We start from the raw sequence: 26721 nt of genomic DNA on the forward strand, positions 1-26721 counted from the left end.
ACCCTTAAATCGTTATTTTATCACTTGATGAAAAATGTTGATTGGTATGTTTGTGCAGTTTACGAATTTCATTTTTTTAAATTACTTTTTATTGAGGTTCATCCTCTTCCCCTTAGTTTTCTTCTGCTATATCATTATTACATAGAGGGAAATTAATAAATAACACGAGGTCACNCCTTTTGACCTTTGCTGCGTGTATTTACTCTTTCACAAACCCACTTTCAAATAAAGGTCAGCAGAGAAAACAAAAAACAGCATACCATGAATTATTATTTTCATTGTTGCTGTTTGACCTATTGCAGTTATTCTGCTCTTACACATCTTCCAGGAAGGTCACTATGACCTGTTGTGTAACAGTCCTGTCACTGCACCAATAGATTGTTAAACAGCGCCACCCAGTGGTTAAATTATCTACTCTAAATGACAAAGGCAAATTTTTGGTGAAGTGATTTTTTATGCTTTTTTTTTTTGGCCACTCACTTTTATTTTGTTTATATCTAACAACAACTTTTACACACACAGACACACAGTCAAACACAACTACTTAAATAGCTTAGATAGTAAAGAGTTGGGATGTGTCAGCAGACTGCATTCAGTGTTGCTTCTCTACAGCTTCAGTCTTCCTCTCTGTTAATTTCTGGCCCAGGATTCTAACAGCTGCTGACCCAGTTTTCTCTTCTTAGAGCCAGCAGTTAATCAGATTGTCTTCTTCTGTCTCTAGCTGTTTTTTAGGAGAATCTTTGAGCTACTTCATCACACACTGGGACCTGGCTCTCCATCCAGTTGAGATGCCCACAGATTACTACCAGATTACATATGATCATTGATAAAACCAAAAGCAACACCACACATGGACTGCAGGAGTTTTGTGTGCTGGTACGTAACAGGACTCATGGGAGCTGTCACCTTTCAGGAAACATCTTTACACCGGTCTCCCACTGTCCATGTGTTTACTTCCTGCACAATGTCATTGGGTCCAATATCTTTGGTTCTGTTTTTGACCAGGTGACTCTCAGAAAGAGGTTTTCAATCTCAAGTTATTTTTTGGTTAAATATAGGATACATACATTAAGAGCTTCAGCTTTTTTTGTAATAATAATAATTCTCCCAGAAAGCAGTTTACCACCTGCTAAGCTCATTTCTATACAGTTTACAGTGATCAGTGGACATCCTGTAAGTTCTCTGCAGATCAGCTCATGATCTGTCTGATGCTACATATGCTAGGCTAAGTTTAGTGCAGGATAATTTCCTAATGTGCCCATTTCTCAACAGATGATGTATTCTCAACATTAATGTATAATAATATAATACATAATCCTATAATCAAACTAATCAATACCATTTTTGATTCTCTAATTCTAAAGTCACATAAAGGGGTTAGAAATTCCAACTGCAGGTCATCAAATCAAACATCCACACATACAAGTACTTTTTAATTTATTTACACAATTTTAAAATACACAAATACAGTGGCATTACAACTGAAGAGCAGAAGTGTTAAGATGGGAGTGAAAGGAAAAAAAAATCCCATGAATCCACAGTATAAGATGTGGGACCTGAGTCCAGAACACACCTACAAGCTTTTAGGACTGGTGGTGACAGAATGAAAAACGCGACAGAAAACCCATTCCATAGAAACGTGTACTTGCTTTTATTATAACCATCATCAGTGAGACACACAAGTTATTCTATCGCTTTAGTTTTTCCCAAGTCAACGAGTGAAATACATTTTCCAAGAAAAGGTTCCTTCACAGGAACCCAAATGTAGTGAAGCATTCCCAGTCCCTCTATCAACAGCTCGTCCAGAAGCCTACAGCAGCTCACCAGGACGTGGTAAACAGGCGCATCCTATACACAACAGAACCAAGGAACATGTACAAGGTACAACTACAGCCCATTCCCACATCGACTACAGAAAATGGCCTACAAATACTTCTCATCAGTCTATCACATCAAGGAGTTCCTACTTTAGATCAGATCCCCAGGAGGAGCCTGAAGGCTGGGGCCACCTTCCACTATGCAGCACTCACTCCACAGCTCCTAGAAACCCCCTCTGCTTCCAGGATGCTGGCCTTGAAGCAAAACCCGTCCATTTTCTATGTAAACGGGAGAGTGGAGCCGTCTGACACCGCACGCTCTGCAGAGTTTGATTCTAAACTATTAAGTACTGAAGCGTTGTCGCCACATGAAACCATGAAAATCCCAAAGTTTACCCAGTTGACTTTAAACCTGACTGAAACATTTAAGACGTTCTTTATGATAATCGACACTCTTCTCATCAGCAAAGTCAAATATTGTACATTAAGATATGGGTTGGTTAGTAGCATCACAGACTAAAACTGTTTTTTACAAGAACTTCAAATTAATTTAGTTGGACATTAGCAACTAAAACTGTTCCTCCATCAGATCCTGAAAACAGGGAGAAAAGATCCGTTGGTTCATATTTCTCATACTTTTCCCAACACATTGCACTGTTTAAAGGTTCTATAAGATCAGCTACAGCAGAGTGAAAACAAGGGTACAAAGTCTCGACAAACTGTCCTTTCAGACCGCTTCTGATGGTGGAGTTTATCTAGAAAATGGACAAGCTGTGCTTTGGAGAAATGAAAAAAGGTGTTCGGACTCAGGGTGGAAGCAGAGGGACACGAGGTCCAAGGATCAGGCTGAAGATGCTGTGGACGTAAAAGCTTACAAAAATGTTTACTTTCATATATATTTTTATATAAAAAGAAATCGACATGTTTATCCCACCTGTGAGCATGGAAACCCCTAAGACACAACCACACAAATACACACGAAAGCCACGTCACTATGCACTAGTGTTAGAAAGAAAGAAGTTTGGTGTGGACAGACTGAGCTCCTGACTCACTCTTCCATTCACAGCTTTTCCCACGCCATTCACAACCTGAACACTAACTAAATGTGCTGCATGTTTACCATATTCCAACAGACCTGAGGACATGGACACAACTCGTACAACAGCCTCCTTACTCCCCCCCCATCTTATTCTACCTAAACGTCTCATTCACATCAAAAGAAGTAAATAAGGAGGTGTGGACTACGGGGTTCAAAGTATTTTACACGACACAGAGTTTAGGCACTGTGCTCAAACACTGCCATGATGGAGCGACTCTCCATCTGACCAAAATCAAAGTAAATCCAACAGGTTAACATTGAACAAACGCTGCATTCCCCGTTTTCATGCAGATCTGCTGGTGTTGATGTTTTTTTCTGCTAAAAAGATTAAAAACAAGTAAAATCAAAAGTTGAGAGAAAAAAAAAAACATTAGGCCAGAGAAAAGTGAATCAATGGCTTCATCAACAGCAGGGAGGAGGAGGAGTTTTCACATCTTCCACGAGCAAGGAAGAAGGGTTGCTGTGGCTTCAACTTCACCAAGATGGTTGTTAAGGCAACCAAACTGGTCTCCACCTGCCCGTCTCTCTCTCCCTCTCTCACACACACACATACACAACCTGCTGACTGTGCATCTCTTCTCCTGAGAAGTGAATAGATGCGCAGGCAGAGCCTGGTGCATTGGTGAGCAGTTCTGGGTCGTTTGAGAGTCCTGGTAATCTATGTGAATATGTGTGCGAGAGAGTGTGTGTGCTGCAGGTGATGCATGTCGAGGCGTCCTCAGAGGATGTAGGGCTGTTTCACCGCGGAGCTGCAGACTGGAGGCCGCTTGGTGTAACCCGGGACAGAGCCTGGAAACAGGAAGATTAAACACATCAGCAGCTCATAAACACCTGGAACCTAAAATACAATCAGGAGCAGATTTGTTAATGACTAGTTAAACACTTTTAGGTTTTATATTGTAAAAAAAAAAAAAAAATCCACTGGGCATTTTCGCCCAAAAGAGTGGCTGGGATTTATAAAGCGGGGTTCTGTAAAGTAGCTCTAAGGAATAAACACCTGCAGTAAGTAGAAGTCAGAGAGAACTGAACATTCTATGTGGAATCACATACAGCAGATTACGCTGCAGCTACAGGGACTGGACATACGGAAAACATGGAATATGATGCTTCACAGCAAATCTAGGAGGGAATCCCTGCAGACTGATCTTAACACTGAGCAGCAGGAAGAGTGTGTTCTGGGCCGAGAGGGAAAGACCCGATGGAGCCCAGCAGAACACACACAGTCAGAACTAGAACCCACAGTTTGCTTTGTCTACATTTTGTCACACATGAATAGATGAAAGACATGTTCTGAAAAGAATCAACAAAAACAGAGCAGATATTACATTTCAACTTTCAAGTTTAACTTCATATGTGAAGAATTTTCATTTTACAAAGTGGCTGCCTTATTCTCCATTGAATCATGGACACTCAGATTTTACTAAAAGAATATGTTTTAAAAAGTAAAGTTGTTTAAGAGTCCTGACATAAGACATTTGATGAATCCCAATAGACTTTAAATGTCATACATTAACCACATGATTAGATACTTTCACTTTGTAAAACATGGAAATCTGAAAAATGAAAATCGACTTCAGCCAACGTTTCTAATACCTATTCTTTCAGATTTATTTCATATTTCAAGTTAAAATTAATAAAGAAATGTGCAAAATGTTTCTGAATCTGCAGCTTCACATCACTACAGAAATAAATAGAATGAGCCAACTAAGCCTGCTGTATCAACTTAGTCCCTTTAATGTTCCTACACAAAGCATTTTATATCCATATTCCATATTTTTTTCCTCTTTAGCACAGCTATACTGTCTGAAACAATCAGATTGGTTTTAATTTTATATGATTTAAAAGAGATTTTAATAGGTTTCCAGTGATTGTAGCCTTTTAACCCATTTGCTTTTATAAATATAAACAGCATCCTGGTCAAACCTGAGGGAAAATGTAATCTAGCGTATAAAGTCCTGATGCTTCACCAGTCAGGACTGGTCAGTGAGCAGCACAGCTCTGCTCACTGACTGAATGTTACAGCTGTGCTTTAAGAAGAATGGTGGAGGCTGAAGCTATAAAGGAGAACAAACTAACAGTCCAGTACACCCACAGCTCCCAGTTAGCAGAATGCCACCAGTTACTGAACTGCTGTGGTTTCCTGATCGTTCTGATTGGCTAAGTAGAAAAAACATGATGTGGGACAAAAGAAAAGGGAAGTTCTGACACAATGTTCTGTTCTCTGTTGCTGCTTCCTCTTTGCGGTGGATGAACTCGTGTTTCCTCTCATCTCCACTCTTCTTTTCACTGACTTGATTCTGACATATTAACTCTTTACTGAGTTAATATGTCTACTGAGACAATACGTCTACTGAGGGAAGTACCTGTGAGGTGGACATACGTGACGTGTCCTGACGTCCAGTCAGGTCTGATGAGGAGATGTTGACAGGTGCTCCACGATGAAGACGCATGCTCACCTTCCTCTCCTTCTCCATACCTAAATAACAAAGAGAGCCAAGTGTCAGTCACCATGTAGTTCTTCTGAAGCCATCTTTGGCCTGGAAAGGCTGTGAAAGATGGACAGGCGGCGCTCTGACCTGTGTGTGAAGCAGGGTTGAGTGGGGAGGGGACTGCGGCGTCCTGAGCTGCCCTTGCTCTGCCTGAAGCAGAAGCCATGCCTCTGGCCCCGGGGTTCCTGCTGTGCCTCAGTCTCTCCTCGCGCTCCCGGCGCTCCCTCTCAGCGTCTTCCACGGCCCTGTTGGCACCCTGACACAACACAGCCCCACAGTCACCACCAGGTAGCGCAGCTGTTTCTATAGCAACAGTTAGCCTGTATTTAATCTGGTTGGGGAGCCCACATGCAGAGCTGGAAAGGAACTAATGTTACTTCAGCTTTACACCAAAACAGGATATTAGATCACTGAACAGATTATTGCATTTTTATTATGCAATTCTTTCCTTTACTCTTGCAGATATGGCTGTAACAAATCAATGAATGATTCAAGTACATTGATTATTAAAGGGGCAGGATTAGATGTTTTCCAGATGCATAATCCCATTTATGTTACTGTCAGTTGTTATAAAAATTTTGTACATATCAAATATGACTTAAAAGAAATCTGACTTTATAATTTACCACAATAAAATTGAGCGTCTGTCTCTTTAAAAACCCTTGCTCTTTCTGAAACTCTGCCTTCAGGAAGTCGTCACAACCTGGCTCCTCTATCAACCCTTTAACACTCCAGCAATGTTTTTTATGAGGAAATATTAAAACATGACACAAAGGTCAAAAAGGTTGATTTGACATCATACTGCCTCGCTTTAAAACAACAACTGACAAAATAAACAACATCATTTATTTTGGACTGAATTTCAACTGTGTGTCAACACAACTTACAAATTTGAGCATGTTCCAATCAAAGACATAGTCGTAGGAGAAGCCCTGTCTGTGGAAGAGGTTCCTGAAGAGCTGGCGGAGGTAGGAGTAGTCGGGCTTGTCGTCAAAGCGCAGAGAGCGGCAAAAGTTCAAGTATGTGGCAAACTCAGCTAAAGTGGAGAGAGAAAGATCAGGACATCAGGCACTTCTGTGGTTATGGTAATAAGAAAAGCCCTGAAAGGCATGTTAGCAGCTTAGCTTACAGGGGTAGCCTTTACACAAGACCTCAATGGGGGTGGACATCTTCTTCTCACTGATGCGTTCATACTTCTGCCTCTTGGTGGCAGCTTTGAGGCCTTGCCAGGGAAGAGAGCCCAGATTGAAGTACATCAGGACGTAGCCCAGAGACTCCAAGTCATCCCGTCTGGATTGTTCTGAAGACAGAGACAAGGTGGGATCAGCAGGGGGTAGCGCACTGCAGCGACATCAGCAGCCATCACCACATGTCTCACCAATGCCGAGGTGTGTGTTAATGGAGGCGTAGCGGGCGGTGCCGGTCAGGTTCTTGTTTTCGCGGTAGGGGATGTGCTGGTGCGTGCGAGCGTCGCGGTATTTCTTAGCCAGACCGAAGTCGATGATGTAGACCAGGTTGCCCTTCTTGCCCAGCCCCATCAGGAAGTTGTCCGGCTTCACGTCTCGGTGGATAAAGTTCTTGGAGTGGATGTATTCAATCCGGCTGATCTAGAAAGGCAAGTCAGATTCACGTTAACTAAACACCACAGGACAGACAGCAGGAAACAGACCTGAAGACACCTTCAAGTCTTTCATCTGCAGCTTTCCATCCAACACACCACATAACTGAGAAAATCTAAGGCTCTTAGTAAAGGTCAGAGCACTTTCTCTCACCATCTGGTCAGCAAGCAGGAGGACGGTCTTCAGACTGAACTTCCGAGAGCAGAAGTTGAACAGGTCCTCCAGACTGGGCCCCAGCAGCTCCATCACCATCACATTGTAGTCTCCCTCAGCACCACACCACTTTATTGTTGGAATCCCCACTGAAAGTACAGGGAAAGGTAATTATCTGGTATTCTGATAGAAAGGAACCACTAAACAGTATCAAATGTTCAGTTTGAGGAATCTGTTGACACGTTCGTTTAGATTTCAGCATCAAGGGTCAACAAAACCAAGACAAGTTGTTTTAATAGCTACTTCTGTGGTTTGAATAGAATAAGTAATATGCTTGAACAAACCAGGTAATACATCCATCCATCCATTTTCTGAACACCCTTGTCCCTCAGTGGGGTCGGGAGGAAACCAGGTAATACAGTTAATTCTAAACAACATCTCACTCATAATTTTAGTATTTAGTTGGAGTAGAACATGCATTTATATTATGGAAAATACAGACTCACCATTTGTGCTCATTTATTTCATTAATCCTGGGAATTCTTCAAATAATTTCTTGGCTGTGATTGGTTGTGGCTAATCTGAAAACTTGATAACTAGATTATGAAAGATGATTTTCTTTCCCACTAAATAACTTCAAAATAACTTCTGATCTGGTGCAGTTTGGTAGAAAAGTATTTTCTGTGTGAATGTTTTTATTAACCCTCTTACGACCAACCTGTCGGCGTCGACAGGATTCGGCTTGTGTACTTTCCATTACCGTAATTTCTGAACCGTTCAACATATCAAAAAAATTCCAAAAGTGCAGAAAAGCTGAGACATTGCGCTTTCAGGGCATATATGATACATTACGGTAGCCACCTGGGAAAGTTGTGATATGAGCTTGACCAATCACAAGAAAGATTCTCCGTTGTGTCATAATTGTCACCCAACCTACTCTGTATCGTAACTCCTGAACAGTTGGCCGCATTCAAAAAATTCCGAAAGTATCAGAAAGTGCATAAAATAAGCTGCATCACATGTGCATGTTGCAGCAGATATTAGAGTAAATATTTTCATTACGGAATTTCCCTGCGGAGCTTCGTAACGTGTCAACGGATTAGCGGTGCGAGAGAGAGAGAAGACGGCAGAGGACGAGTTGAAATCGGGCATAAAATTATGGAAATGTCTAAAAGAAAATCCACCAGACTGATAAATGGTCCTAGAAGGCTGATATCTGAAGGCAGTGAACATGAGAGACATATAACCAGCGAACCAGGTTGCGTAAAATATTTGTACAAGCTAACGTTAGTCATATGAACGCTGCACAAACCATTGGCTAACTGTTAGCTCCATCTTGATTCCTGCATAATTTGTGCAATAACTATTTATTATACTGAAAATAAAATCGTGGTCTTCCAGAAATAATGTCCTAAGTAATATTTTTACATAACGTGATTTTGGCAAAAAGAAAAAAAGAAAAATCACCACCACTTTTTTTTTCTGCCAAAAGATGAATTGTGAAAAAAAACAACAAATCAGCCAAGTGAGGGATTGGTGACCTGTCCAGTGTGTCCCCTGCCTCTTGCTCCTGACCACTGGAGATGGGTACCGGGACCCTCTCAACCTGAAGTGTGATAGATAAAGTATAGATGGATCCAGAGTGGGATTCTGTCTGCAGCTGGAGAGGAACTGCTTTAGAGCCTACCACTAAAAAATGAAAACGCCTGAAATAATTTAATAAAAAATAGGCATAAAAACTTGTAAATTGGAGGCCAGGCTTCACAGTTTTCTCTGCATTTATGTAATATAGTTGAAAGTTGAAATTGTTCATCTGAAATTGTTTGCCCCTGTCATCAGGAAGTTTTTGTTCAGTAATAAATCTGAAAATTTCAATTCCGATTTTTGTTTTTTTCCTCTTTAAACTGTTTGTTCACAATTTTTGAAATTGTGAACAGAAATGTTAAATAACCATCAAATACTGAAAGCTGAGGTTGTTCTAGAAAAAAGAGGAAAAATTCAGACTCATTGCACATTGTTTGAGAATTTTACAGCCATAAAATCAAAAAAATACCAGGCGGCCCAGTTACAATTATGGTCTTAAGAGGGTTAATTACCATTTAAAGAATCTTTAGCTCAACTAAAGACAAAGAAAGTCACTTTTTCTGCCGAGTAAAACCAGCCAGGTCATTCAAATCTTCTACATGAGCTGAACTGGTTAGGCCAGTGACTTTCAAAGTGGGAGTTCATGACCCCTGGGTGGCCACTGGGGGGCGCTAGGAGGACTCAAAGTTAGAGATGAGGAATAAAAACGTAAAAAATAAACCTAATAAATTTGTGATTTAGAAAAAAAAATCATAAAATCTTATCTTTTTTCATTATTTCAATTATTATTTTAATATTGTCCTAACACTTTGAAGAATTAATGATTTACAACAGCATTTAATTTCCCTTTGGAATCAATAAAGCATTTTTGAATTTAAATAGAAAATATGTAAAATATGTTAAAATAATTTATTGAAATGTTATTTGCAATTTTCATCTTTCTGATTAGTTACCAGTCAAATGTACTAAGTTGTTTTGCTCGTTAGAGTAGTGTAGTAACTGTAGATGAACAAGTTTCTGACCAGAGAAAAGGATCCGTCCAGTAGGCCTGCTGTGGGGCACACTGCTGCAGGAAACCTTAAATAACTCTGCTGCAGGGAACCTTATCAACTCAGCCAACTACAATCAGAACAAATGTGCTGAACTAATCTAAGAATTACTGAATAGAGAAGTAAAAACACATTGTTAAAGCTGATGTTTTGTAGAACTCCCTGCAGGTTTGTGAAGGGGGATGGAAAAGTTTCGATCCCTGGGTTGGCCGACTGCTCATCACTTTTCTTCTCTGAAACTAGTTTACTCAGTTTGACGAGCCAAATATCTTCTTTGGAAGTGATGACGGAGTTAGTGTGAGCTGTTATGCAACTGCAATATTGATACATTTGGTGATGGACGAGTATGTATGTGGTGGTTTTGGGAGTGTGATACCTCCGCCTTGCATCATCTTGTAGATCTTGCTTTCGATGTGGAGTTGTGGGTGTTTAGTCTTCACACATTCCAGCTTGATGGCCACCTCTTCTCCCACTGAGATATCAGTACCTAGACAAACAGACAGACAAGGTTTAGTTGGATGGAGCTAGGGAAACAGTCAAAGAGCCTGAACACTAGAGTTCTATCTAGTTGTCTCAGAAACAACTAGATAGTCTCACTGCATGCTAGCATGCAGGTCCCACTGCTAGCATGAGACCGGCATGCTAGCAGTGGCTACAGACCTTCATTTCTCTTCCTGACATGTCTGTAATAACCTCCTGTTACTAATGTGTGGAAAACATTTGAGCAAATACAGAAATCCTTTAAAAGTTGGTTGATGTGAAGCTGCTCAGTTTGTGGACAGAGACAATCAAGAATGCTAGCTAAATCTGTCAAATGCAAGTCCGTTTCAATTCACCACTCCTTAGTGGACGTCCAGCATCATTTTATGAGACATAAATAGATTTTCATCTATTTTGCTCACACATGAAGGGATTCTGGGAAATGACTTCAAAACTGACATGTTTAAGTGCTGAGGTTGCTTTCTTCCTAAACACGGTAATGGAGTCCAGCTAGTACCACCCCCCTCCACAGAAACCCGACACCACCTTACATAATCCCATTACTCCCGCTCACGTGTGTGAACACACCATCTCATAGCAGAAAGAGTTTAACAGCAGTTCTGATGGAACATCATTGATTTCTCTGTACGTCATCTGGCACCTGGCACCCAGCAGGGCGGGGCCAAGGCTCCCCCGCACGGCGGTTAGCATGGAGCAGCGGGCTCTCAACATGCAACAGACACTTCAGCAAACCAAAGCATGGAGGGAAATTACAGCACATGGGATTTTATGCATTACATAAATGACCAAAGTTCAGATTTAATGTGTTCTGTGTTTGTTTTTAAAGCCTGAATGCTCATTTACATAAGACTCATTGGGCCGTAGGTGTCAGAGAAGTTAAAAAGGATATTCTTCAACATGACCCACCTGACTCCTAGTTGCATTAAATAAAGAATCTATTCCAACAGAAACATCTGAATCAAGCGGGTGTTTTACAGTGTGTGCTCTCTGGTGTCAGAGGAATGGGATTTGTCTGAACAGATTTTTCTGGGGAATGCAGCACTCCCTCATGGAGGACTGTTCCTGATGTGCCAAAGTGTTCACAATGTGTGCAGGGTGTGTTTTTCTGCTGTGCTGCTGGTGCAACATGTTCAGACACATCTCTGTGGACTATTATTTCATGAGGTCTCACCAGGAAGTGCCGCAGAAACATGCAAATATACTGTGACTTGTATAAGAGCATCACCTCCACTGCTAATAGACATCAGAAAGACAAATAAACAAACAAACATTCAGCCGTGAGATGACACCTGGTGTGACGTCAGCCAAACCACCAACATGTCAGCAGACGGGCAGTGCAAAAATGTGTCATAAGTTTGATGACTGAATCACCAACAACACGCAGTTTGAGCCGTTTTAAGTAACTTTTGGTCCGTCAGTTTAAACAACCTTTGTGTTAAGTTTGCTTATAAATATGCCCCTCCCTGTTAGCATACATGACTGGAGCGTTCTCATTTGACTGTGATGTGATATCACCAACAGTATCTGTTAAACAAGTCTCTGTTTTCTTGTCAGACAGGTAGCAGCCTCAGGGAGCGTTTTATAACACCCTGCAGCAGAACATAACCAGCTTATAGACTCATCACAATGACCATCCTGTCCCATCATGAAACTAAACATCATTTATGAGCTAGAAGGAGCGTGTAAATAACACTAAACAAGTGGCTTTTCTTGACTCTCAGTCATTCAGGACTGTCACAATTACCAGTAATCAAGAAATTAGATTTTTCTGCTTTCATTTGACAAAAAAAGACATTTTGTTTGTGATTTTCAACATATAGTGGACTAAAACACTGACAGAATTGACAACCTTTAAATTACTGTTGTTATGTATACAACTTATTTCTAATAAATATTCAGTTATTTAAAAGTAGGCTTAAAAGAACATGATAGTGGCATACATATGAATTTATAGATTGCTTAAAAGCTGACATCTTGGTATCAAAATATATTCAGTGAAACAAAAAACAGAAAGGCAGAAGGGCTGATCTCATACCTGCATAATAATATTATTAAACAACACAGCTAGTGTTCAAAGAACAAATATATTTCTGTACTTGTTGTAAGTGACCCTAATGTCAATGGGTACAAGAAACAAAGTGGTTTGGACTTCAGTCTGATCCTGATTAGGTCGGGACATTTCTTTGGTCTTTTTTATAAAACTGTCCTCTGACACGGCTCATGTCTCTGTACACTTGCTGAATATTTTCAAACAAATATAAAACATATGAATAACCTCCTGATACTCTATGATGGATAACACCAATCACATAGGAGTAGAAGACCTCAGTGAACAGGGTGACCCGATCCCACCCTGCTAATGACCCAACAGGAACAAGCCTTTAGGTCTCTGAAACATTCATCACTGTTACCGACACAAACTTGGTTTAAACATGATGAGTGAATCACTGTGGGACATCTGCCATGGACGCCTTTTAATAAGACCTTGTTTCTTGTAACAGAAGCGCGAATGATCAAAAACCTGCTCCTGTTTCTACTGCAGACAGCAGAGGGTTAACTGATTTAACAGAACCACACACTGCTCTGACTCATTTACAATGTTACAACACATTAGTCATCAACCACTCAATGGAAAGGATGGACAGCCGAGTGAAGACAAAAAACACTAAGTGATTATGCAAGCGGCTGGCAGCTCTGGGTATCAGATTGTACAACAGGTCATGTGGAAGAAAGGCCAGATCCTGTTAATTAATCTAACCTCTCCTGGATTCACAGCTGTTAAGTGAGGACATTTAACATTGCTCTGGGAGTTTTAGTTGAACAAGGCGAGTTCACTTTCAGAACACACAGCCTAGTTAGGTCACACAAGCGCATAAGATTCTAGTACAAAACTTTTCAAACCACGACTGGAGCAGAAAATGTTACAGATTTTGGTAAAGAATACTAGTCCCATAAATGTAAAATCAAATTAAAAACAAAATTAATAGCAACAGTCTAGTGTAAACACTTGGTATAGTCCGAGAAGGGAGACCATGATCTCTTGTCTTTGATCCAAATGTGATTTTAAAAAAAGACATAAAAAAAAATCTATCCAAAACTAAAAAACGTTTTCTTACGAGTTGCACATATTTTGGCACAAATGTAACACAACATATTCAGATACTTCCATGACAGAATCAATAATTAAGCATTATACTGGAAAACATCCATGGAATCACCTTTATGTCTACATCTCATCCACCATAGAAGACTAGAAGGGACTAATCTAAAGTAAAGCAGACAGTTCCAGTTCGGTGACGGTTCACATTTAGAAACCACTGCACCTCACAGCCAGGCCTGTGACACTGTTAGAGGCTAGAGGTGAGGTTTTCCCAGCAGAGATGTGAATAATTAAGATTAAAGCTCCAATATAAGCGCCAAAAGAAGAGCTACAGCATGGTTGGTGTTAACTAGTGGCATACTGCATCCAACCAGAATACCATACAGATTGTGCATTTTGTGATTTAATGTAGGTTTAATCTAGCTCAGTGCAGATTAAATCCCCTTCATCACGATCCATTTGAAAACAACAATAATCATGTTATCATTAAAAGCCAGATTAAAATAGTGGAAGAAATGACATTTACTTCCAGAAGGATCCAAAAATTTTTCTGACAAAACCTATTTAATCAGTAGCTGGTCAGCAGCCTTAGCTAACAGAAGATAGCTACATTTCACCCAGTAGAGATGAAGCTATATTTGTACATGTTCGTGACAGCTTATTCTCAGAAGGATATAGGGCCTTCCCATCAAACACAAATCTTTGGGCTCATCTGTAAAATAGCATCCTATTGATAAAAATTTTACAATGTAAAACATATTATATAAAACTCACTGAAAGGTAACCACAGTAGATCCGTTGAGCCTTTTGATTCAGCTGGAAACTTTCGTTCTGCTTAAAACCACTAAAAAACACATGCAGGCAACTGTCCCCGAATATTTCACAGGCTCAGACTGAACGATCATTCTGGTCTAAAACGAGTTTCAGGTGAATCAAAGCAAAAGAACCAAACCAAAACTTTCAGATTTTACATAGCTAGCTGAGGACAAAACAGATTCATATCAGCTGACTGTTTTCCTAGTAATTTGAACCCTTCATTTGGACACCGGGTTGATATTATAACGGAAAATAAGTTTCTAAGCCAAGCACAGTCGAAATAAATCGCTTACTAAACACATTTTCAAAATAGAAGACGGAAATGTTAGCTTACTTGCTACAGAAACTACTAGCCTAGCAGCTAACGCTAACAGAGAACACAACAGCTGATCGCCTATCACCAGCTCCTTCTGAACCTCTAAAAACGAAACCAGTTGACCAACTTCCTCACACTTTCCTCTTGTTGTTAATACAGACACAGACTAGTAGACAAGTTTCAGTGACAAAAACATACCCAAGTATATGTCTCCAAACGATCCGCTTCCAATCTTTCTGCCCAGTCTGTATCGGTTTCCGACTCTCAACTCCATGTTAATAAATCTGTCGTCGGCTAGCAAGCACGCTCGCTAGCTCCAAAATATTCAAAATATGGTCAGCTTTGAAGTTCAAGCCCGTTTACAACTAGAATAGAATCAACCAGCAGACACCGGAGATCCGTTCAAGCGACAAAATCTGTTCTTCTGTATGCTGTCTCCGGATGAAGTCGGCTCCGACAATCTTTCGCCTCTTGTTTTAAAATGTTAAATACATCATATTGCGACAATATGGCGTTTATCGGAAAGATGAATCTCTGTACTTTATGCTCTTGCTGTTTTTAAAATTGGTACGCCTTAAATTTCCACGGATGAAGATGGATTTTGAAAAGATTCCGTCAGCTATTTGGCACGGTATCTCTGGCTCGCATTAAACTGCTCTATGTTAGGACCTTGCTCAGCAATCTGCTGGGTCTGTGACGCCACTTCCTTGTTAGATGATGGGGGAGGACACGACCAAAGAGCGTGTTGTTATAGATCCTCTAACAGATACTAGTATTAGTAACAGGCCTCACTAATTCTGAAGCGGTCTGCATCACCTTCGCTCAAGACTGAATATGTTTGAAAGGATTTATGTGGGTATAGTTAACGTTCAAAATTTACAAAGATTTGGCCCGTTTTATTCGCTCGCACATTCCGCTCAATTCAGGTTCCCATATTATTGTCCCATTCGTTATGCTTCCAGTGCATTCAATGTGTGACTAGTCTCCTAAAGCTTAAAGGCTCTGGTTCCGCTCAACAACAAAAGATCGCTACCTTTGTCCCTCTGGCTTTTGTCCATCTGCAAGTGGTCAATGAAACGCACAAGTTCATTCTTCAGCCATAAAAAGAAAATATATGAAAAAAACACAGTTCAATGAAAGTAATACTACTTTCATTGAACTTTAAACCCTTAAATCGTTATTTTATCACTTGATGAAAAATGTTGATTGGTATGTTTGTGCAGTTTACGAATTTCATTTTTTTAAATTACTTTTTATTGAGGTTCATCCTCTTCCCCTTAGTTTTCTTCTGCTATATCATTATTACATAGAGGGAAATTAATAAATAACACGAGGTCACGCACACGCGCGCGCGCGCACACACACACACACACACACACACACACACACACACAATAAAAATATTTTGTTTAACAACATCAAAAACAATAACAAATTTTTATTGGTTAAGTTTGAGTGAATCTTTCCTTATTACTTTTGTCAGTTTCACTTCTCTTTTAGCACTTTCTTCCGCTATTATTATTATTATTATTATTATTATTATTATTATTATTATTGAAAAATGACTATCTGTGGTTGGACCATTCACTGTATGCATCCAACACTGGATCTTTATTATGAAAGGATAAACTCGGAAGTAGTTGTTTGCCTTTTGGGATTTCCTGGTTTCTCTTTCATTGCTGACTCCTTTCAGTGCGGAGAAATGGCGTTAACTGGTGATAAAAATGTGATTCTCGGAGAAGACGGGTTGCCAGCTGCTAATAATCTCAAAAGAAGTAAAAACGTTGCTGAAAACGAGGAAGAGGACAGTAAAAAGAAACGGTACAGTTTCCAGGAAAATCTTTTTCATGTGCTAACAGATTAAAACTAAGTTTGGACAGTTTCCGTCTAAAACAAACAGACAAAAAATGATGCCGCGGTAATTATAATACCGCGGCATTATAATTATAATTTCTAAGGTTATAAAATGGTTAAAATGTGGCCTGAAGTGGAGAGAGCCACTCACAACAAATTCCACCATTTTTTAAAAAGATTGAGTTAAAAGTGGTGGAAGTGTAAGCAAAAGTAGGTCCCAAAAATGCTAGGTATGTACTTTATAACTACATCACATTGGTAAAGTCAAGTCTGGGCAGTAGAGGGCTGAAGTTAGAGGTCTTTTACTATGCCTCCTTATGTAAATCTGCTGGTGAGGACAACTTAAGTGATTCAAATGTATGCGGTAGTCAGAAAGAACAACAGTCATAACCGTTTACACATCTGGAAATAACCCGGTCCAGGTCCTGCGGCTTGGTTCTGTTAACATGGTGTGAAAGTCCAAAGCCATTCAGATCGTTCAATAGCTCTGTTGCACTTTTACGTTTACACTATCCCAACTTCAAGAATGCAGTTAAAACCAATGCAGATAACAGAGAGCATTGATGGATTCCTTGCAGATTGTTAAAAATATTCCTTGATTTAAAGATCTGGACTGGGACAGCAACATATTCAAGAGTTAAGGTTTCCAAATGTTTGTATTTCTTTTTTTGCTGGACTGCATTTCTTCATAAAATAAGGCTAAGGCACCTCGTGTTTCTTCAGAACCGAGTCGTGTTTTGACCAGCCTGTGGACTCAAGTGTTTATGAGGTCATCAAGTATTCACCTTCTGCTCTTCCTGGTAAGACAGCTGTCATGAAGATTGATGACACTCTGACCTGTAGTCGGTGAGATGACATATTGTGCTGCTTTCATTCTTATTTCCTGTCCCAGCCAAACATTACGATGCAGACACAACCGAACCAATCAGCTGTGGTCTATCCTCTATGAATGAGTTGTTGTCATGGAACCGAAGCGAGGCGAACCCCTTCAACGTGGCAGCCGTTCCTCTGGCACCTCGGAAGCCCCGTCTGGTCAACTGTCTACGCCGGACATTGGTGTCCCATGACATGATGGGTGGCTACCTGGACGACCGGTATGGTGGATATATCTTTGATTAAACCTCTTCCGTTTAGAAGTTCTTTTTTGAAAGTTTTCATTAAAATCTATGTTTGTATAATGACATTTAATCCTTACTTCTCTTTTTAAGGTTTGTTCAAGGCACCAGTTCAGAGGCACCCTATGCCTTCTACCATTGGCAGTACATCGACATTTTTAACTACTTCACTCATCAGATGGTCACTGTTCCTCCAGCTGTGTGGACGAATGCTGCACATAAACATGGAGTCATAGTTCTTGGTAAGCATGAAAGGCCGTCATCTGGATTACTATCCTGGAGTTGTTTTTACAGTGATTTTTCAAAACTATGCTTACCCCTTGAACTGTTACACAGTTATGACAGAACAAATGTAGCCACTGATCTGACCTGTCTTCACTCCTTCTTTTGTAATCTGAATCACTGAGCTGCTTTTCAGGGACTTTCATCACAGAGTGGACTGACGGAGCGGCAGTGTGTGAGGCCTTCCTGAAAGACGAGGAGTCGTACCGGGCCGTGGCTGACAAGCTGGTCCAGATCAGTCATTATTACGGCTTTGATGGTTGGCTCATTAACATAGAGAACAATCTGAGTGTGAGTTATAAGTCTGCACTTCTTCTCCTTGTGGAAATACTAACAAAACACATTTTTTTCCTTCATTGCTGTGTGCATATTATAGAAAAGACAACTTCTTAGTTGTAGAAACAATGAAATATGTATTTCTAAATTCAAACTAACTTTAAAAATAGGATCAGAAAGAGTTTGATATAAAAACCCTTCCTGTTTGCGTCTGATAGGAGGGGCCAGTTTCACTCTGTGCTTCTAACAGTCAAAGAAAACTCCAGTCACTTTGGAATCTTCTCTGGTATCCTGTTGAAGTCCTTTAAATCATAGTTTTCTGAAACATTGTATCAGTGACATTTTCCTAATTTAGAAGTCATCTTTACTGGAAGCCCACTCCCAACCCCCCCAACACCTCAGCTTACACTGGTTTATTCAGAGGTTTTGTGGCATGACTGTGCTCCTCACGGTTAAAGGTATCTATAATCACCAAGAGCCAAGCCATTTTCCAGTAGAAAAACTAGCAGTTAACAGTAGAACATAGAATATACCAAACAGACCAACAACAACAACAAAAAAAAGCCACATACACATTCACACAGTACCATTCACAAAATAAACCTGATGTTATCAGGGATGTTTTGAACATCTGAATCATGGTAGGTTATATCTGCAGCCTAGCTTTATTCAGCTAGTGCAGATGGAGCTCTGCTAGTGAGCTGACCATGAGCTACCTCTCTGTGATCATGAGGAGCCCAGCAGCTGTTCAGCAGAAGCTCATTTGGCTGCTTGAACATATGACCTCATTGTTTCAGTTCCTGCACACTGCACTTGGTGTAGCTGAGGACTAGAATGTAGAAGGACTGGTAAATAAACCGCTCTAGAGCATTTGCATAAGTGCAATACTTCTACCATCTGCCCTCTGCTCTAAACTAAATCAGAGACTGATACATTTGTCATTTTTAACAACATCTCCTAAGCTGGAGCTGGTAAGACCCCTTTGTTTCTGGTTTTCTTTCACCTCTACACAGTCAGCAGCAACCTTTAAGTTTAGCATCTCTGTGCTCTCATTATGGCATCATGTTTACCAGGTAAGAGATGCACAAAAAACCTGACAACATACTTGATGTTGCTGCTAACACAAGCTATGTTTCCCTTACAAATGTGCAGAAAACTTATCGATATTCCACTAATGTTGAAAAACCCTATTTTGCAATTAAATAAGAAACATGAATCACATGGATAAGATTATTCACGTATCAAATCATTACTTGATCAAACATCAAACATCGTCCTCCTGCCACTTCCCGTTGTCTTTGTATTTTTCACCAATAGTACTATTCAGTTGTTGATCACATGACCCAGACAAAGCAAAAAAAGTATTTCCATTGCAGTTTTGCAAAATATACTATCAATAAAGATGAAAAACCACCTCACACTAATGCAAATACTTTTTATCAAAAAATTTGATTTTCTTCAAATTTGTGTGTTTCCATTCAGTGAATTTATTTTAGCAATTCCAATTTGCGCAATTAAATGGTCAGTGGGAAATGCAGCTACTGACACCTCCACCTACTGGCACATCTTTCCTCTATTGCTTCTAGTAAGGAGTGGAATGAACTGGAATTAACAATGGAACAAGGAAATGCACAAAAACACCAATGAAACTAAATTGTATCCAATAAAACAACAACAAAGAAGCAGAATCCTCTAAAGCTGACTATAAAGCAGACCCAGAACAGATGATACCAGTTCCCGTTCTGTCCACTAAGAATCTCTAACAGATTATTAGTTTTTAATGACCCTGTTACTCCATGTGCATTTTCACAAACGCATGAGGCAGTGAAAGAACAAGATAGAGCAGATATTTTGATTCTTTTAATTTTTTACCTTCCTCAATAAACTTAAGACATTACCAATCATTATGTAGCAATTCAGTAACATTTTTTATACAATCAACACCCTGAATCAGCACTAATTGCAAGTCAACAATAACACTGGTCAACAGCCGAAAAATTGTCACAAAAATGTCATCAATTTAGTCAGAAGATCAGAGTTCTCTAAATCAAATTACAGGTAGAATAATCTGACCTGAATGAGAAAAATGGACTTCATTTTTGGATTCAGTGGTGCAACATATTCTTAATTCAGTTTGAAAACATACAGACAACTTCCAAAAAAAAATGTATTTGTAACCCAGTAAAATTAAATGCTCTAGCTGCTGCCAGTCGTAAGCAGTGGTGAAAATGTTTAGTGAATAAATCAGGCAGCAGGTTGGATCTCTGCGCTGTGATGTTTTGCAGGAGGGAGCTGTGAAGAACGCTCCGCTGTTTCTGCAATACCTGACGGAGCAGATGCATGAGCGAGTGCCCAGCAGCCTGATCCTGTGGTACGACAGCGTCATTGAGGATGGAAAGCTTAAGTGGCAGAATGAACTCAACCAGTCCAACAGGCGAGTAGAAGGGGAAAAAACCGTTGATCTGATCTTCATTCAGTCTGAGGTTCTGTTTGACAACCGCACAGCGCAGATCTGCAGCTTCTCTAGGAAAACTCCACCTATTTTTGACTTCATGTGCTACAATCAGTGGTGTTTTCAAATTTCAGTGGACATATGGAGGGCATTTGATGATAGATGGTGGACAGTTTGTTTAGGAAAGACAGTTTACAGCTGACCTCCAGGGAACATCTACACCTCTACTCTCTCTCATTAGTCTTTGTCTTCTGGATAGCAGGATATATTTACTTATTTAAGTAAGAAACCTCTTCATCCAGCATTTTTCCTTGAGACATGAACATATTTCACTTAATTGTGTATTCATAATATTTATTATGCACATAGCACATTGCCCTAGAATCAAAGTGATTGGTTTGTTGACACTAATTTAGACGTCTCACTCTTCTCTGACAGGATATTTTTCGATGCCTGTGATGGTTTCTTTACAAACTACAACTGGACAGAGGAAAACCTGGAATGGATGAAGAACTACTCTGTCGTCCAAGGCCGTCAGGCTGATGTGTACATTGGGGTGGACGTGTTTGGCAGAGGGAAGGTGGTGGGAGGGATGCTGGAAACCAATAAGGTAGAGGCTGTAGCAGTCTGTCCATGGCAGTTGTTTCTTCTCAGATCACTGTCTTAGTTCTGCATCCTGTTCTGGCTGTTGACAGGCTCTGGACGTCATCCGAAAGCACAACTTCTCTGCAGCCATCTTCGCTCCAGGATGGGTGTATGAGAGTCAAAGTGATAAGAGCGAATTCCGCAGCAATCAAGACAAGTGAGGCCAGCTCAGAGTGTGCCGTGCACACCTGGTGAAGGTCTGCAGGCATAATGACACCGAGATGCTCTGCTTCCCCCTGCAGGTTCTGGGCTCTTCTCTCAGATTACCTGTACATCCACCGACCAGCTTCACAGCTTCCATTCATCTCCTCCTTCTGCCAGGGTTTTGGGAAAGCAGTGTACAGGAAAGGACAGGTACTCACAGACTGGAAACTAAAAGGAGTAAAAGCTTAAATGCACAAAATCAACCCCAACATACCAACTAGTATCAGTATATGTATACAAAATGACTTAATGACAATGAACAATGCTCAACTCTTAATGTGCATGAAGTTTTTAAATGGCTGTGTCTTTAATCTTTTACTCTGATGACTTATTTTAGTTTTAGGCTGATAATGTTGTTGTTTATCATCGTGCAGATGATAAACCTGTAGCATTCTAACTCTTTCATGCATGAAATATGATCCTTTATGTCAGAATTATTTCCCAAAGTGTTTTTGATTTTTTTAAGCATAAAAAGGTAGGAAAATCTTTTGTAAAATAATACAAAAAATTACAAGAAAGATTACAAAAGATAATAATAAAAAAAAAGGATTTTTTCCCAGGTGGTCAGTTGTAATTTTCTCCAAATACAAAGTTGATATTTGGCAAATACATCAGTAGTTTTTAAGGGGTTAAATGATGTCACAATTTTTTTTACCTGTAAGAACCCTCTACAGTAGAAGAAGAGACTGGATATTCCTAAGTTGCTTATTCATCTGTCTGCCATATTGGATTTAACAAAAATTTTCTTGCACTTGCAGTGGACGGCCGGCAGTTGATAGGGCATGATGTACTAGTGACTAGTGTCCACTTCAGTAGTCCGTGTGTATTTATGACAAAAAAACTCCACAAGAAATACAAGAAAATGGCTTTTAGGCATCTTTCCACTGTAGTGACCGCTATGAATGAAAGGGCTAATGACTATCAGATCTTTCTGAAGTAGACTGAGCATTTTAATTTAAGGTGTGAAAGGTTTGTTTCTGACATGTATTTTTTTTCTTTTTTTTTAATTTCCTTTATTTAACCAGGTAAACCTCGTTGAGATCCAGATCTCATTTTCAAGAGGGACCTGGGCAGACATCTGCAATACACATATATGGACATATATTCAATGAACATATAGAGCTTGTCAGAAACAAACAAGCGCTATACAAACAGATATTGGTTTTCAAATCTACCAATGTCTTTAGGTTTGAAAAGAAATATAAACAAAATAAAAGTTAAAACTGAAGATCTAAATTTGGATTGGATTAAAGCTTCATTCATACTAAAAGACACTTTACTTTAATTTTTTTTTTTGTTTGTTTTGGACATTTTGTTTAAAAGTTGACATCCCGTTTCTTGACATTCAGTTTGAGCTATTTTCTTCGAATATGCAAACATTTTAACTCTATAGCAGTTAAAATGTTCCTGTTTAAAGCTGTTCCTGTTCCCAGCTTTAAAGTTGACATAGAGGTAAAAAGAACCGTTTGCTTGCTGTCCCTGTGTGTTGCAGCATGAGACGGCAAAGAGCTGGTTCAACCTGGCGGCTCAGGAGATCCAGCCTTTGTACTACCACATGGCTCTGGAGGACCGGGGCTGGGTCAGGAGCAGCGGCTGCCCTGAAGATGCCTGGGATGGAGGGTGCTCGCTGCTGCTGGACGGACTCATCCCCGCAACTTTAAACACTCCGATTTGTGCCAAGTAAAGTGTCTGCGTGTGTTTATATATACACATTTATACTATATAACCAACTATATATTTATTATGAGGCAGAATATAGCATATAGCTTTACACAGTGATTTAATGAGTTTCTTGTGTAAGGCTACAGATTGGAGAGAACATCAATGTCATGACTGTGTGTGTGTGCGCGTGTGCGTGTGTGTGTGTGAGAGACCAACTATATAAGCTACGTTGTACTTAATAACGTCTCCACCAAAACAGTGAAATGCTTCCCCAGTAACAAACCCTGGATCACTAGTGACCCAAATGAACTGTTAAACAAGACAACAAAATAACTTTTAGTGAGTGGGGTGGGGGATTACTGAGGAGTAACTTAGTCAAGATTAAAGATGGCGAGTAGGCATGCAGGAAGAAGCTGGAGAGGAAGACTGCAGGTCCAGATGGTGTGGATCCCGGAGTCCTGAAAGGCCTGTGCAGCACCTCTTCAGTCTTAGGCCAACCTAAAAGAGAAGAAAATTCCATTGATGTGTTTGGCAACCTGCCTGGTTCCTCATGATAAACTCACCCATCAGTCATCAATGACCCATCAGTCATCAATGACTATGATATGTCCTTGTCTGTAAGCAGACAAGGACATATCAAGACCCCCTGCAGTTTGCTTATCGCCATGGAGTTAGAGTTGATGATGCTGTCATACACCTGCTCCAACAAACCCACTATCATCTGGACGAAGCAGGCAGCACTGTGAGGATCATGTTCTTTGATTTCTCCAGAACAAAATTCAGCCTGATTTGCTTTGATGAAACTCCAGCAGACACCAGAAGATCCGATCATAGATCCAGGCGCCTGGATCTGTGACTACAGCCGAAGATGTTCTTACTTCAAACATGATTGTTTTTCTTCCTAGTGTTATGGATCATTTCATTTGCTCTGTCTTTTCAATAAAACATTCATGCTATAAAGCATTAAAAATGAGATTACTTTGTGTATTTGCCAGGATTTTCTCTCTCCATGTGCCGCTGGATTCCAGGATCATGGTAACTCTGGTGTACAAAGCATCTGCTGGGATCACCGTCTCTTTGCAGCTGAGGACAACAGACTCTTCTTACTGTTCCCACACTGATGTCCATGAGGTCACACGTGAGTTTCTTGTGGAACATAACCTCAGGACCAATATGAAGAGCCAAAAATCCACCGGATTTGTTGTTGGATCAAAAATACACAACGTAGAAGTTCTATAATAGATCCGTACAGCAACTCTCTTACCGATACCTTAGTAAACATACTTTTTTAGGCAAACAGTCTTTAAGTATAACCTTACATTTAAACTTAAAAACAAAATGTGTATATTAAGCTCTTCTGTAACAAATACTTGATCTTAAATACAATTCAAGTTAGAAATGTACAATCAAATATGTTTTTCTATAAAGGAAATCAATCTAAAGCTGACTTGGATGTTTTTGAAAAGGAAAGCAGTCTGTCTTAAAGTTTGAGCTGATAAATGTTCTGTGTTTCTCCACAGTAACCAGTGTGACCCCTGAGACTGTGGGAAGTGGACCGCAGCTGGAGAGCCAGATGTCTGAGCTTTGTGGAAACAGAGACCTGCATGGATGGACTGTTCAGTGAGGCACAGTGACAGCAGATCAGCAGTTTAGTTGAGTTGACTTCATTTTAGAGCGTAAATGTCTGTTCTTTCTGTTGTTCCAATGTTGCTCTGAGCAGATGTTCACAACTAGAGCTTCATGGCTGCGTTCTCAGAGAAGTGTGTGTCCTGATCCATCGGGAAGGGGAGCCTCAGGACATGACTTTCAGCTGCAGAGTGGGAGAGATCATGGTGAGACGATCACTACTCTCTACAGAGTACATGAATCATTTTCTAGATGAGACAGAGACATAGAAAGTGTTGCTGGAGAAGGTGGGATGCATAAAGTCTTTATGGTTTTTATGCTTCTCAAGGACCATTTCCAATATGGTTTGAAGTCAGTTGTTGATTGGGAAAATTGGGGAAGTTTTTTTTAACTATGTTCTGGCATTTATTATATTATAAAGGGCTGTAATCAGTCTCATTCTATAGTTGACAAGTAAATCTCAATAAAACATGTGGCATCTAGAGTTCACTAATCTTGCTTTCTATGACATCAATCAAGTTTATTTTATTCCACATTTCACCAACAAGGCAGTTCAAAGCACTTTACATCATAAAAACACAAAAATACAGACAGGACACACAGTTGAAACAACATTTTGTCTGATGGCATTATTTATCAATGTTTTATTTATCCTCTAAACAGGTGTATTTTAAGTCTGCATTTAAAGGAACTCAGTGTTTCAGCTGCTTTGCAGTTTTCAGAAAGTTTGTTCCAGATTTGTGGTGCATCATCTGAATGCTGTTCCTCCATGTTTGGTCATAAAGACAAAATGGCCTAGTTAAAGTCCAGACCTATCGTTGTCATATAATTTAAGTCAGTTTCATGTGCTATGATCTGGTTTTACTCTAATTATTTATATTTTTGACTTCAGATTTCAAGGTTACTGCCATGTGCCTTGTTCAGTCTCTGCAGAAACACACAAGGACCATGTTAATGTTTTCTAAACTTTTCTACTGGATTCAGTGAAGAACTCGCCTGGCCATCGCCTTCCTATGCAGTTCCGCTCAGTCTGTCAGTGGGTCTTAGGTTATTCTTGAACATCTTAATTAATTTATTTTATCAGAGGTCACCTTGGATCAAGTGGAGATTGTTCTCAAACACACACATAAACTAATTTTGAAGAGGATAAAACACACTGACATTAAGCTTCTGGAATGACCTTGACCTCAACCATACTTAAACTTTATACTTCAAAACTCATCTAATCCAATAAACAACTTAGATCAGTTCTACCATCTCAGATACCAAGAGTGATATAATATCCATCCAGAATGAATTTATCTATATAGATCCAATAATTAAAACAACCGGTTTACTTTTCAGATCTAACCTGATGTGTGTTGAAGGAACTGTTTTCCACCTGCTGTGTTTCTGTTAGGTACTGGACGTGGGTACTCTGCAGCCACCCACCGACCCCGTTCGGGGCTTGTGCATTGATGATGTGGTTTGGCTGCGTGGAGCCGGTTCATCACCAGAGAGTTCGTCCTCCTGCCTGCGCCTCAATGCTACCCTGCGCTGGGACTACCCCGTGGAATCTGTGCGCCACTTCAGGGTGTACTGGAGAAGGCTGAGAGGACCTGACCCAAGAATCCCTCCGGGTCAGCTGGAGCTGCTGGCCCGGGCCTACTCCAACCAGTTCAGGGTGACGGAGCTGCTCGTACCTGAGCCACCCAGCGTGTTGGAACTGCTGGTGGAGCCGGTGACCAGGGGGGGCTCCCTCATCCCGGAGAGTTGGTGGGGAAGAAGACAGCTCAGCTACACAGAATGATCTGAACATGGATTTCACACAAGTAGCTGTATGCAAATACGTTCCACACTTTAAAGACTTTCATTTATACATTTTGAGCATGGATGTTTTTTTGTAGCAGATGGAATCATCTCAGAGAAACCACCTGAACTCGAGCACAGTTAAAGTTTTTATTTTTAAGTAATAAATAATGTGGTTAGAGTAACAACCCCAGACATTGTTTCATATAAACAGATTAAGATTATAATCAGAATTTATGTCGGAATCACAAACATTTGTTTATTCAATCCCAGG

General features: G+C 40.1%; 2 protein-coding genes across 3 annotated transcripts; one reads left to right on the forward strand and one right to left on the reverse strand.

Moving 5' to 3' along the window:
* Positions 1 to 1420: 1420 nt before the first annotated feature.
* Positions 1421 to 15232, reverse strand: LOC103154370 (casein kinase I). Of its 2 annotated transcripts, none has more exons than XM_007575629.2 (9): positions 14742 to 15232; positions 10187 to 10297; positions 7178 to 7326; positions 6784 to 7012; positions 6535 to 6705; positions 6293 to 6441; positions 5493 to 5661; positions 5280 to 5392; positions 1421 to 3705 (listed from the first exon to the last, which is right to left on the reverse strand). In XM_007575629.2, the coding sequence occupies exons 1-9, from the start codon at positions 14815 to 14817 to the stop codon at positions 3655 to 3657; spliced, it is 1218 nt and encodes a 405-aa protein (XP_007575691.1). In that variant the 5' UTR covers positions 14818 to 15232; the 3' UTR covers positions 1421 to 3654. The 2 variants fall into 2 exon arrangements, with proteins under 2 accessions (XP_007575691.1, XP_007575692.1); XM_007575630.2 differs by lacking the exon at positions 14742 to 15232 and adding an exon at positions 14186 to 14203.
* Positions 15233 to 16187: 955 nt separating this feature from the next.
* engase (endo-beta-N-acetylglucosaminidase) lies at positions 16188 to 26633 on the forward strand. The gene is made up of 14 exons (XM_007575631.2): positions 16188 to 16364; positions 17121 to 17197; positions 17290 to 17491; positions 17606 to 17754; positions 17931 to 18085; positions 20356 to 20504; positions 20961 to 21132; positions 21218 to 21324; positions 21410 to 21521; positions 22864 to 23051; positions 24029 to 24171; positions 24554 to 24653; positions 24754 to 24865; positions 26059 to 26633. The coding sequence occupies exons 1-14, from the start codon at positions 16246 to 16248 to the stop codon at positions 26446 to 26448; spliced, it is 2175 nt and encodes a 724-aa protein (XP_007575693.1). The 5' UTR covers positions 16188 to 16245; the 3' UTR covers positions 26449 to 26633.
* Positions 26634 to 26721: the final 88 nt, after the last annotated feature.

This window comes from Poecilia formosa, unplaced genomic scaffold (genome assembly GCF_000485575.1).
Source record: "Poecilia formosa unplaced genomic scaffold, Poecilia_formosa-5.1.2 Scaffold383, whole genome shotgun sequence".
Lineage (NCBI taxonomy): Eukaryota > Metazoa > Chordata > Actinopteri > Cyprinodontiformes > Poeciliidae > Poecilia > Poecilia formosa.